General features: G+C 35.6%; 2 protein-coding genes across 4 annotated transcripts in view; one reads left to right on the top strand and one right to left on the bottom strand.

Annotated features, from left to right (window-relative positions):
* LOC128991601 (procollagen-lysine,2-oxoglutarate 5-dioxygenase-like) overlaps positions 1-13,007 on the top strand; it is a 50,464-nt gene that overhangs the window by 19,029 nt on the left and 18,428 nt on the right. For all 3 annotated transcript variants that reach the window (XM_054414623.1, XM_054414622.1, XM_054414624.1), the window contains 8 exons: positions 501-634; positions 841-1,004; positions 1,432-1,608; positions 1,742-1,923; positions 4,022-4,159; positions 4,914-5,044; positions 5,936-6,037; positions 7,238-7,363. In XM_054414623.1, the coding sequence (XP_054270598.1) occupies positions 501-634; positions 841-1,004; positions 1,432-1,608; positions 1,742-1,923; positions 4,022-4,159; positions 4,914-5,044; positions 5,936-6,037; positions 7,238-7,363 (1,154 nt within the window). The remainder of the gene's footprint in view (positions 1-500; positions 635-840; positions 1,005-1,431; positions 1,609-1,741; positions 1,924-4,021; positions 4,160-4,913; positions 5,045-5,935; positions 6,038-7,237; positions 7,364-13,007) is intronic.
* Positions 7,858-11,312, bottom strand: LOC128991603 (immunoglobulin domain-containing protein oig-4-like). Its single transcript, XM_054414626.1, has 4 exons — positions 11,215-11,312; positions 9,458-9,639; positions 8,893-9,042; positions 7,858-8,174 (listed from the first exon to the last, which is right to left on the bottom strand). Exons 2-4 carry the CDS (start codon positions 9,626-9,628, stop codon positions 8,016-8,018), a joined length of 480 nt encoding a protein of 159 aa, XP_054270601.1. The 5' UTR covers positions 9,629-9,639; positions 11,215-11,312; the 3' UTR covers positions 7,858-8,015.

Genomic DNA, 13,007 nt, shown 5'->3' with positions numbered 1-13,007 from the left:
TGAATCAGAAAGTGTAAATTTTCCTTAACTTCTTTTTCTGCTACAAGACTAAACGGTAGTACAGTAGAACCTTGATAAGAAGAACCTCATGGGGTCAAATATGACTTGTTATATTGATTGAATTGCAATTTAATAATGCATCGAATCTTGAAACTAATAACTTTAAGAAAGATTGTTACAACTCTATCAAGGTGTTTAATCTAATTTAGCCACACTGACCTTATGATTTTGACATTCTTACTAGTCATAAACCACTAATTCTGACCAAGAGTTGTGAGTCGGTGGCTCAGTTGGTAGCGCCAAAGACTTTGGGCCCAAGGCAGCGATGTAGGTTTGGATCCTGGTACCACAACTTTTTATCAGTTCATTTCACCCATGTACTGTACCCCGGATCACCCCTGCTTTGCTGGATACGTTCCACGCACAGGCCTCTCTGGCTCATGTAGGAAAAAAAAGACGCAACCTCCTAAAAAAATGACAAATTTTATTTATGTGTACAGGTTTTGGGGATGGGAGAGGTGTGGGAGGGAGGAGATATGCAACACCCTGGGGGAGGACATAAGGTGCTGCTGTTGAGAGAGGCTCTCAAACCCCTCGCTCAAGACAAGGAGAAGATCATTATGTTTAGTGACAGGTAAGTGACTGTGAATGGATATTGGGAAATTCTATGTTTTAGTGGTTTTAGCGTTTCAGTTTGGACTTGAGTAAATAAACAATAACAATAACTTGATACCAAGAGACAGATTTACAGTCACGTTTTGTGACAAGCTTAACTCGACTATAGTTTTAGCTTTACAATATGTACAGTTGGCTACATTCTTGTCTCTTGACTGTTGACAGCTATGATGTGGTGCTGCTGGGGCCCGTGGCTGCCATTCTAGAGCAGTTCCGAGCGATGGACGCCAGAGTGGTATTTTCAGCCGAGCCGTTCTGTTGGCCTGACCAGAGGATGGCGGAACAATACCCTGTCACTGAGTCCAGATACAAGTATCTCAATTCTGGAGGTAATCTTCCAGTGTTATTACTGAAAACTCATTACAATTGTCACTTTTGCTGCGACCAGCCCTGATATAGACTTGTGTTGTATGGTTGTCCCCATTGTAGCGAGACCTCAGTACAGTGTTGCTGCCATGGAATGACGTAGATCAAATTTATACAACGCCATCACACCAGAGTGTGTGTATTAATAAAGTATGATTGTTGAATGAATGAGATGACAGCTTTGTTAGCCTACAGAAAAAGATCAGCTCGTTCTTTTGTCAGGACCATTTATTATAAGCCCAATGATAAAGAACAACTGAGTCTAGATTAGCAATCAAGAAGTTACTGCCTTTTCTAGATTAAATCGGTTAAGCCTATGAAAATATTTTAGCTCTTTAAAATTCAACAGTTATGGTATATATTAAGATCCAATGTTTGTAACCTATACAGGATTCATCGGCTACGCCAGTGACATTTACGAGTTATTGTCCTCTCTCAAGCTGAACAGCAAGGATGACGACCAGTTGTACTACACAAGACTGTTCCTAGACAAGGATTTGAGGGAGAAACATCGTATCAAACTCGACTACAACGCTAACATCTTCCAGAACCTAAATGGAGCGATCGGTGAGGAACCTTTGATACATTTGCTTATCCTTTGCATGTCCCTTAAATACTCAATACCTCATTATAATATTTTTTTATAATTCTTTGTGATTTTATGTTAAATAATTATGTCTAACAGATGTAATGTTGTCAGATGATGTTGACATTGTGGAAGACACGTTGGTCAACAAAGTACATAACACCAAGCCACTGGTACTGCACGGTAATGGACCTTCCAAGATACACTTCAACACCTTGACCAACTACTTACCTCGGGGCTGGACTGAGGCTGAGGGATGTGCTACGTGCAAGGAGAACACCATTGACCTCACCAAGGTCACCACATTGTTATAAATAAGTATTGCATTAGAACTTATATATTGTTTTTACTTGAAATGATGCCAAACCCTGTAATGAATGATATTTATGAGTTGTGAGACAGATATAACTTAGTTTTCGTGTTCCGAGAATGGGAATCATAAAACATTTATTCTGTCTTACCAATGGAAATTGTCATGCTATATCACTCCCCAGAAGTTTATTCTTATCTGCCTCTATTTACATCTTGGCTCCAACAGTTAACTTTTGAATATTCGGTCGTTTTTTGTTGATTGAAGGTCGTTACTATGTAATTTCTTATGTTATTAAATGAATAGGCCAACAGACTACTTACAGTTACGGTTGTTTCTCAATAATCCAACAAACTAAGGGACCGAGAGGGTGTCGGCTTACCAAAAAGGTTGGATTATCAAGATTCGTTTTACGTAATGCAGTTGATCAAGATGAAATATAACAATTGATTTCTAAAGCAGTGCCGGTTTTAATAGCTATTAATTGCTTATGACAGTATAACAACTCGAAGTTAAATATTTATTTTGCTGCAAGCTTGTTTTGTTTCTGCTGATAAGACTGTTAGACTACCGAGAACGTTAGATTACAAAGTGTTAGATTTTCAAGGGACAACTGTATTTATAAAACACTAAAATAAAATGAAAGCTGTGTTTTAGAATTGAGTTGAGGTTTTCAATTTCGATTTTAAACACAAGTCCAATTGAGCGAATGTCAAAGTGTTTGCTCTAAAAAGAGGGTTTTTTTTCTTTTAGACTTTTCAATCAGGTCAAACTAAACTAAACTTGTTGTAAACTGTAGCATGTTTTATATCCCCTTTTACATGTCAACGTATACAAATCCGAAAGAGAAAATTTAAGTTCAGTAACATACACTGTGAGAGACCACAGAGAAGTAAGGAACAGAAGATACACTCCGTGGTACACTTAAGTGGTGTCCAGCACTAGTGCTGGTGTCAAGGGCAAAGTTCAACAACCCGTCCTCGTCCTCATTTACTAAAACGCTCATGGTGGACTCTGCTTGCTGTTAGGGCTCTTCCTTTCTTGTCACAAGTATATTTCATAACGTACCAGAGCTGAAAAGAAAGCGCACGGTTCATTTCATTTCATATAACTTTATTCATTAAAGTACAATACATAGATACAGGAATGGCGTCAAGAGTAATTTAATAAAACTAACTAACTAAAATACTCATCATTATCATGCATGGCATAACAACATATCATCAATATTAATAGCTTTTCAGATCAAATAAATTAAAACAAGCAGTGCAATATGAAAGTTTATACATGAAAATATCAAAATTAAAAATATAGATAAAATTATTTTAAAACCAAAAGTTTCAATCGATATGAAACAGAGCAATTAATAACTTACAGAACTAAAACTCTTCAAAGGAGTACATAGCCTTGTTGATAAGAAACTTTTTCAATTTTGATTTAAATTTATTTTTGGAAGTTTCTAATTTGATTTCTTTAGGAAGTTTATTATAAAATTTGGAACCGGCATATTTAGGTGTCTTCGTAAAAAGTTGCAGAGTATGTGAGCTTGTGGCCAGGTTTTCTCGATTTCTAGTGAAGTAATTGTGATAGTCTCCAATAAGTTGTAATTCAATAAATCTGTCTTTTACTGATAATACTGTTTCATAGACATACATTCCATAAACAGTCATAATATTCTCAGTTTTAAAATATTCTTTGACTGAAGTTCTGCGTTTTAAATTGCACAAAATTCTAATAGCTTTCTTTTGCTTTTTTAGAATTGATTTTAATATTTTCTTTTTTGCTGCACCATAAAGTGAAACTCCAAATGATATGATTGAATGTATGTACGAAAAATATATAATTTTTAAAGTTTCCTTTTCACGGTTGTCCCATAGGCATGTTTCCTCAGTACCTTGCTTCTCTGTGGATAAATTGAATAATTCTGTACATGAAAGAAACTACTAATCCATATAGATGCCTAATTGATTTTACATTAACTGTCATCAGTTCCCAAATCCATATAGATGGGATGTCCATTTCAGTATCCAAAGCCAATGGTGGTACACAGAGCTTAGTGAGTGATATAAGATGATCTGTTACAGGTCTCAGAGGCTGACTACCCGATGGTTGTAATTGCGTTGTATGTTGGAATTCCTACTCCATTCCTGAGAGAGTTCTTTGATTCTGTTCTGCAGTTGGACTATCCGAAAAACAAAATCCACTTTTTCCTTTTTAACAATGTAAGTATATAATTTTATATTTATTAACTCGACAATTACAAAACGCATAATCTTTCCAAGCTCATTGTTTTTATTAAATTTATGTGATCAATCAGTCTTATTTGAATGGATTGTGTTGTAAAAATAGATTGTTCAGTAGCTTGGTTTATTTTTCTAAACAGTAAAAGATATAAAGTATATTGACCTGAGTTACTCTATAAAACAGTTAATCTGTACTAAGAGACGCTCTGAAATAAAGGAATTTTTCATTCATTTATTTAAAATTTATTCCATATTATGACAAGCTTTATTAAATTTATATTCAACTTACAACCTTACAAATGGTCGCATCTTATTGATCAAAACCTTATTGTTATAGATAGCCGGTTAGCTTAGGATGAACCTCTTGGCTAAAGGACCCAACAGTACTTTTAATGATTTCATCGTCTCAATAACAGTTCATTTATAGACTTATATTTTTAAGCCGATTTACTCTAAAGTACTCAGTCCCTGTTCCATCTTTTTGTTTCTGTTTTTATCTTGGATATTTTTGGACATTACAAAACTAAACTAAAGAAACAAGTAGATTTTTGTCATAGAATTTAATTCACATTTGAATGATATATTTTTTTACCAGATGAAACATCCGGCAGTCTAACAAAACAACTGACTAGAGGGTATTTTCCTGTAGTTGAATTGCATAACTAGCCAATCTCCAAACACCAAATTTGTGCGCTCTTCTATTGTCTTCACCTCACTGTTGATGTTTGTACAGGTTGAATACCATCAGAGGGAGGTGCTACAGTTCGTAGACAATGTCAATGCACTGGAACAGTACAGAGGAGTGAAGCTACTGCAGCAGCCTAAGGATGGAATCTCTGAAGCTGTTGCTAAAATGTTTGCCAGGTGAATTGTTAAGATATTGATATTCTTTATACTGTCTAGAATTAAAAAAAGGAACAATTATGAATGAAAAAAAATTAAACTGTAAATGGTTCTCAAATGTGTAAAAAATTTTTATAGTTTAAACTGGAAATATTTTTTTTACTCTTTGTTAATATAAATTTATACAATTACATGGAGTTCCAAGAAGTTGTCTCACTGTCACATGTTTTGGCTTGATGTTAATTTTGTGATCTGTATTAAAGTGATCTTTTTTATATCTCACCTTCACATCCTGGGACAAGAGACTTTGGCCCGGAATAGTTTGTTACATCATGTTTCTTAAAGGATGGTGTTTGATAATGGTGTGACAGGCAAAACATGGAACACAAAGTCAATAATTTGGAACTACTGCGAACTGGGGTATCTGTATTAATAAAGAACTTCAAAACAAAGTTTTGGTGCTATAATCATGGGTGTAAAATTTTTTTAACATTTGAACATCAACCACTGAACAACACTGCTAACGACGCATTTCATGAAGTTGAGATTTTGTAGGCTTAACGATGCAAATGACATTCTCTACTGTGTGATATATTTCAAAACACATAGGTTGGCAGCTCTTACAGGCGATTAAATGTGTGGAAAACTGGCTGTGTTAGCATTAGCGTGGCCAGATAGTTTTTATGTTTTCAAAAAATATTTGTTTTGTCACTTTCAACAAGGTTTGGTGGAATATTCATTTATTTTTCACACCTAAGTGTATCTTGTGTAGCTATAACATGGCAGTGAATTTGCTTTCACTAACTGAAGCTACCAAAACATAATAAAAATACTGCCTTCTCTATGTTATAATTCTTACTCACTTTTGATTCCTTAACTCCAGCCCATTGTTATTATAACAACTTGTTCCAGAGAGTACTGCTTTGCCAAAGACTGTGACTATTTACTGGTCCTGGACAGCATTGCTCGCTTGGACAACCCCAACACTCTCAAAGGGCTTATCTCACTTAACAGGTAATTGTAATATATCTTAAGAATATTAATATCCGTTGTATGATTTCCTTGTACATCACGCCACTGTGAATCGTATGATTTTCAATGAATCTCATTGGCTACAAACATCACCTGATCCCCTCTCCACCTACATCACACCACCGTCCATGTACGTCCGTCCCTTCAACAGCCCAGTCTACCTTCAGAATTCGAACCTTAACCACCCGTTTGTAGCCGTGTTTTAAATATGTAAAAATATCGTATTTATTTCAGTCCACTTCCTAAGTCCAATTCAACCCACGAACACAACAGTAATTTAGTAAAATAGAGGCCCTGTGCAGTGCAATACGCTGCAATAATCTTTCATAAAATGTATCAAAGATAGTACTTTAAAAATTAAGCAGAGTTCAATTGTACATCTTAGCTTAGTTTTATGCGAACACACCTCTTCTGTTATTTATTGATCAACTTTAATGTTTGGGGTGTCAAACATTGACTTTTCATATGATAATCAATTACAATAAACATGAAAGCATTTTACTTCAATGTTAAACTGTGAAGATAGATAAACCATCATTGTAGCAAAATTTATAACTATGGTACGCCTGGGTTTACCGATATAGTTGTGCTGTAGACGGTTATTCTAATCAATGGCCAAGCAGTCTATAGCTTTGTCTCCTTTTGCCAGGAAACGGCATTGTAGATAAAGGATTTGTCAAGGAATGTCTCGGTCAGGTCTCGAGGAATTCACCTGTCTCTTAAAGAGCCAAGTGAAAAGACCTACCTAGAAAAATTAGTGTATGGCTCATATGGATGTTATTGGGATGGGTAGTTCTTTGCAGACTGAAGCTTACTGCTAAAACGGCAAAAAGCTACTTTTACTAATCCTTACTATACATCTGTCCACTAAAAATTTTTGTTATATTAGTTTAGATTTTCTGTTCTGTTCTTAATAAGATGGAAAAATCATGATAAAAATATTACCTTACCTAGCTTACCTAGCTGGCCACTCAAACCTAAGCAGGTTTTTGGCCTCTCCAACAGCTCTGCGCCATCTTTCTCGGTCCTTCATCATCTCCTCTGTAACGGACATCCTTCTCATATCCCTCCGGACTTAAAATATTAAAATAAAAATATTAGTATCAGTAATAATCCCTGAAGGTCAAAGAGCTAAACTTTTGTTTACTAAGCTAGTGTATTAAATTGTGTGTTTCCTTGCAGGACTATAGTTGCTCCAATGCTGGTCAGGCCAGGCAAGGCTTGGTCCAACTTCTGGGGAGACCTTTCTGTAGACGGTTTCTACGCTCGGTCATTTGACTACATGGATATCGTCAACAACGACAGAAGGTTAGTGATTAATGACTACTATGTAAAGATACATTCAGTTTGGTTTAAATTATTTTGTGGATAGGGTGTTTGGTTTAAGTGTGTTCCTAGTTGTCTTTGTTTAACGCAATTCCTTTACATCTGTCATCAGTCATGTCTAAACACTTGCGCTCAGTCTGCCAGTTGTGCCAGACTTGCCGTTGATGTAAATAACAAATAATTGTTTCGATATAGCTATCTCTGTCTTGTGGGTAGCTAGCACCCTTTCTCTACATTTAGGCTCGGCTTCTTCCTGCCTAGGAACTATTTTAGTTTCAAAGTTGCTCTCCAGGTATCACCATTCAGCAGACTTAACAACATTTTGTTTAAAAAATCATGTGTCTTTTAGCCATAGCCAGTGCTACAGGCCTTTCAAGGATTCATTTTATTGCCTTTCATTGGGTCAATATAGGACAGTACCACTGGCCATCAGAGTAGCACATTTGTCATTTGGGTTCATAAAAATGGAAATTAAATCAAGTTCACCTTTAATACGGAAATCCTTACAAAATTATTTTTATTCCACTCGTTAAACCTTGCATTGTTTACACTTAAGTAAAACTTACAAACTATAACATAACTATGTATATTTAAATCATTGTTTATGCTGTTGTGAAGTCTGTGAGTGTGTACTTCAGTCGAACGCAATGCTGAAGTCAGTTTTGAAGCTGCGTCTGTCGATGCTGTACATGTTGTCTGCGGAACACTCGTAAAGTCCAGCGTCCATCTGAGTGGCTGGGTCTATCTCCAGCTTAGACTTGACCGTGTCCTTAGATACCGTCCACTCGTGCACCTAGGACAGACATATTTTTTTAATAAGCTCTAGCCTGCATTACTTTTTACATTACTTTAGGCTAGGCCTAAAGATCGCTGCACTATCACTTTGACAAAATCCATTGGTGATTGGCGGGATTTAAACCTTGGGTCTCAGGGACCGAAATCCTAAGCTCTGTTAGACCAGCATGTTCCCGAAAGACGTAATAGGGTAGATGTTGTCCTCTCACCTGACAATCAGACCCTAGTACGAACTTAAATGTGTATCAGAAGTTATTTTGAAAAAATAATATATTTGTTTTAAATTTAAATTACACATAATGTTTGAAAAATTTGTAAACTGTAGAATCAGAGGAGTCATATAGAACACATTGCTAGACACAATTGATTGTTTATTATGTATTTATTTACATGATTTTAGACAAATCACTCATGATATGTCTGATCGAAACGGAGCCGAAATTCTACTATTGCTTGTGTTCCAAGCACTAATGTTTGTTACTTTTGTTAGCTAATGATTTGTGTTCAGTATGTCATTATTCATTGTTAAATATTTTAACAGCGAATTTGGATTGCTAATAGCTATCTCTAACTTGGCTTTCATTTTTTTTTTTTTGGCTTCATTGGCGATTTTTCTTAATTATACTGAACTGTACAGAAATAAAAACTACTATACCGACGGATGTAGTAGATTTGTTTACCAATTGAAGTTATCATAGGATGTAGGTGCGACTTACATGGAGATATAGATGAGAGTAGAGCTCTATTCCATCTTTGAACCATGTGATGTGAGGACGTGGATTCCCCTTGGCGACACACAAAAACGCTATCTTGTGGCCCAACACGTATTCATAATCAAAGTGCGACGCTTGTAGAATCTTTGCGCCCTGCAAGACCGAAAAAATATGGAATCGATTAACGATTTAGAAAACCCAGCGAATGAAAGTATTAAAACCTGTTCACTCCGTTTTAATAGAAATAAAATGTACAATTTCAAAATATTTAAAGCTAATTATTTATATAGATATGTGTTCAACGTCTAACATTAGGGTTATTGCTCTAATTATTTATAATTGCCTATAAATGAACTTTTGTCAATTAATACTTAACTAACTATGGGAAAATTAAAAATCTGATTAAATTTAGATAAGTTAGAATTGTCTTCCATTGGTTTTTCCAACACATTTTTTTACTTTTTGAATTAACATTAAAATTTTAAGAGCTTAACAATCATAAATAAATTGGAGCTGTTATTAAGGTGAGGTACAAGAAGGCTGAAAGTCTCAGTTAGATGTAACTTACGTTGTTGTTGTTGTAATACTGGTCGCTCTCCGGGTCTCGGTATTTTCCGGTAATGGGAAGGCCAATCTGTACTCTGGACTTGGTCCGACTTCTAGATCGTCCTCTCCTGGCGACCACTGGCTCCAGGACACTGGCCACACATAGCAGCAACACCACACCCAACATTTTCATACTTCCACCACCTGGCGTAGCATGACAAACTATGTAAATACCCCATCTCGCTCATTACATTCATGGTTACCGTTAAAATAGTTACAACCTTATCTTAACCCTCCAGTTAAGCTTAGCTCTAGTTAACCCTCCAGCGCCTCGGCTTCAGAGTCCACACATTTATAAAAGCGCGCCGAAATAAGTGAATCCGCGAGCGAATGACATGTCGTGCCATCTACCTTCCCCCACTACCTTTCCCAGGACAATGCGGCAAAGTAATTTCAAACACTGATCCGTGTTAGTTGCCAAACATGTTTATGTTGCTATGTAGAATTTTGGTTGGAGCTCATCTTAATTTGTAAGATTGTCTCGTTATCAAGATCGTTTTCATTGAGGGTCTCATTTTCTAGATCATATTCTAGTATAATTTAATTTTGGTAAATTTTTGTTGACGTTTTGCAACATAGTTCTAATGAAAAATTAGATTGTATCCGTTTTAGTAACTTTAACTTTAGTATTACTAGGCAGATATTGAATAATTGGGGAGCTCAAGTGCAAGATCACCACTTAAAGTGATTACAACTTCAGCAGTTTAACAAAATACATCGTATATTGCATCAGTGACTGGGAGATAGTGAAGGTAGCAGTGATTAAATAGTTTGGTTTGGAAAATGGAAATTACTTAATGGATACTGTGCTATCAAATTGGCTTTTTTGTGGAAACAGTAAAACAAAAATGATTTTACAACTTTCATTAACGGTTTTGTTTGAATCAAACATTTGAGCAATACTGCTGGAACATTTAATCAATGAATTACCTTAAGTGTTTTCTGAAATCCTTTCCAACATGAATTGGTATATCAATCTAAAATTGTACCTGGAATATTCAAGAAGATGTTGCTGGAGTATTGAAGATGTTTTGATTTTTCAAAACGGGATTGTGGAAATAATTTATTTTTTATTTAATGAAAAATATTAAATCATTAGTACAGTAAAACTCCAATTATCCAAACTCCAATTAACCGAATCTCCAATTATCGGAATCGCTTATTTCTACAATTATAAAAACGTAAAGCTACATTAATAAGTTTTGCAAAATATCAAAGAATTGTTATTAAACACAATTAGCCAATTTTGGACTTTGATGGAACACTATTGACTTAATAACATGTATAGAACACTTGTACTATGAGCATTGTAAACTGTAAAAATGTTCTGATTTAAATTATTATTAACTAAAAGTTCACTTAGTACCGAAAATGAGGATTTTTCTTTAAAATTCCTGGAATTCCGGTAAAACTCCGATTATCCGAATTTTCGATTATCCGAATGGGGTCTTCTGGTCCCTATTGATTCGGACAATCGGAGTTCTACTGTAACTTTTTTTTATACATTTAAAACATAAAAAGACATTTTTTAAACTTAATAATAATAATTTAGTTTTATAAGCCTCTTAAGATTTAAGTGTTTTTGTATTCTAAATTTGTCTTGACAATCTTCACTTCTTAAACATGAACACTATATCAATCAAACATAAAAAAACCCAAATTTACAAATCTATAGGCTAATTGCTTGGATATCAGTCAATTAATGCCGGCGGTACTTACCTAGAGAAGGACAGTTCCCGATGAAGAGCCGCCAGCTAATTGTAGTTTGGACGATGGGACCGCGAAGGGTTCTGGCAATTGATCTCCCCTCGGTAATGGAGAGCTTCCTGGTGGTAAATTGTGGGTTCTGCGGTCATAAACAATAACACAGCTGGCTTAGAGCGTATGACCATAGTGGGTGTGACAGATGGTTTCTTTGGCAATCTCCCCTGACAATTGGTGTGAGTCGCACCGTACAATATAACCCCACTAATCCGTCATCTAATAATATGGTTGTCTAAGGAGTTTTTTTATCGTGAAAAATGTTATAGAGCACCTTTGGTAGGATTATTGGTTAATCGGCTGAGGTTGGACGTAGTTGGAAAAATGTCCTGATACCTACTGCAGTATGGTTCAACAAACTCTGCATATTGTGGACTGCAAGGGTGCCAACATGGGTCCGCGGAATTGGCTAACTCTGGAACTCGCTAGCCCCATGTTAAATGCCCTATCTTCAAATTTGGTTGATGAGAGGAACTCGCTAACTTGTTCGGTTTCGGAATTGGCTAACTCCGGAACCCGCTAACCCGCTCTAGAGCCGGGTTAGCGAATTCCGTCCTCGCACGGAAGTCGCTAACTCGGTCCCTCGGCGGAACTCGCTAACTCCCAATCAGAAGCCTCGCGAGCCGTCCAATGGGAGCCAAGCACGAATATTTTTGGCCAGTGTTGCCGAAAGTGTAGTACCTCTATCGTATCGGTACCATAATGTCGTATCCTACGATTAATTAGGAGTAAGAGCAACGTAGTCGATAAAATAAATATATTTAGAAGTATGTTTAACATTATTCCTATGATTATTATTGTGGAAAATGCATTATAGTCTTACCATAGACTAACCAACACAAGTAAACTTGACATCCCATTGTAAACTTTGAAGCTCGTTTTTCGTGTCTAGTTCATGTCCGGTGACACTGATCGCTAGTGTCGACAAAATTGTGTTTCTATTATTTTATGGTTAACTTCATGATTTGTTCATTACTGTTTGGTTATATAACTAGGGGACGTGTTATTGGTTGTGATTAGAACGTTTTATTTGGTTAAACGAGGTTTTAAATTACTAAAAACAAGAAACAATTGTAAACAAAACACGACCTCTAAAGACAGTGCACCGGCCAGAACTAACAATAAAAGTGTCTTCAGCTGATCCATAAGGATGAGAAATGTACTAATATAAGGGAGTATGTTTTATATGTGGGTTTCTTACTTAAATAGTAGCTTATTGGTATGCAAAAAGATAAAAATGCACATTTAATTTGGATCTATTACATGTTATGAAATATCTATTTTCGTAGTCCACCATTTGTTTCTTTTATTCGAATGAATACCATTTTGTAAATTTCTGCAAATAAAATTATTGAGTTCGTATTTTATATACTAGGCTTGTAACCTTGAATCATAAATCATAATAAAATTTACACGTTAAACGTCACTAAAGAATTACATTGTAGTGATAATGTATTTTTAAATAGAGCTATTGAATTTAAATAAATATTTATCAATACATTATAAAGTGGTAGGCCTAATGTATTAATGGATTGCATTAAAAGTTAGTCTATGCATAAATACAACTTGTAAATTTTTTTTATCGTAGGCTATTAGTGTAGACCCGGGGTCATCCTCTTAATTTTGTTGAATTACGTCTTTCAGTAGGCCTACTTTTTAAAAGTCTGGAGTTTGTCTCTAGGCTGATTCTAAATGGACGCAGGCGTTCTTGTTTGTTACAATTCTATTCTATGAATTGGTGGTCATAGCTA

This window comes from Macrosteles quadrilineatus, unplaced genomic scaffold, assembly GCF_028750875.1.
Source record: "Macrosteles quadrilineatus isolate MER2022 unplaced genomic scaffold, UCM_ALF_1.0 Scaffold_4__1_contigs__length_99947679, whole genome shotgun sequence".
Classification (NCBI taxonomy): Eukaryota; Metazoa; Arthropoda; class Insecta; order Hemiptera; family Cicadellidae; genus Macrosteles; species Macrosteles quadrilineatus.
The sequence above is the reverse complement of the archived record's forward strand: the minus strand, read 5'-3'. Positions and strand labels throughout refer to the sequence as shown.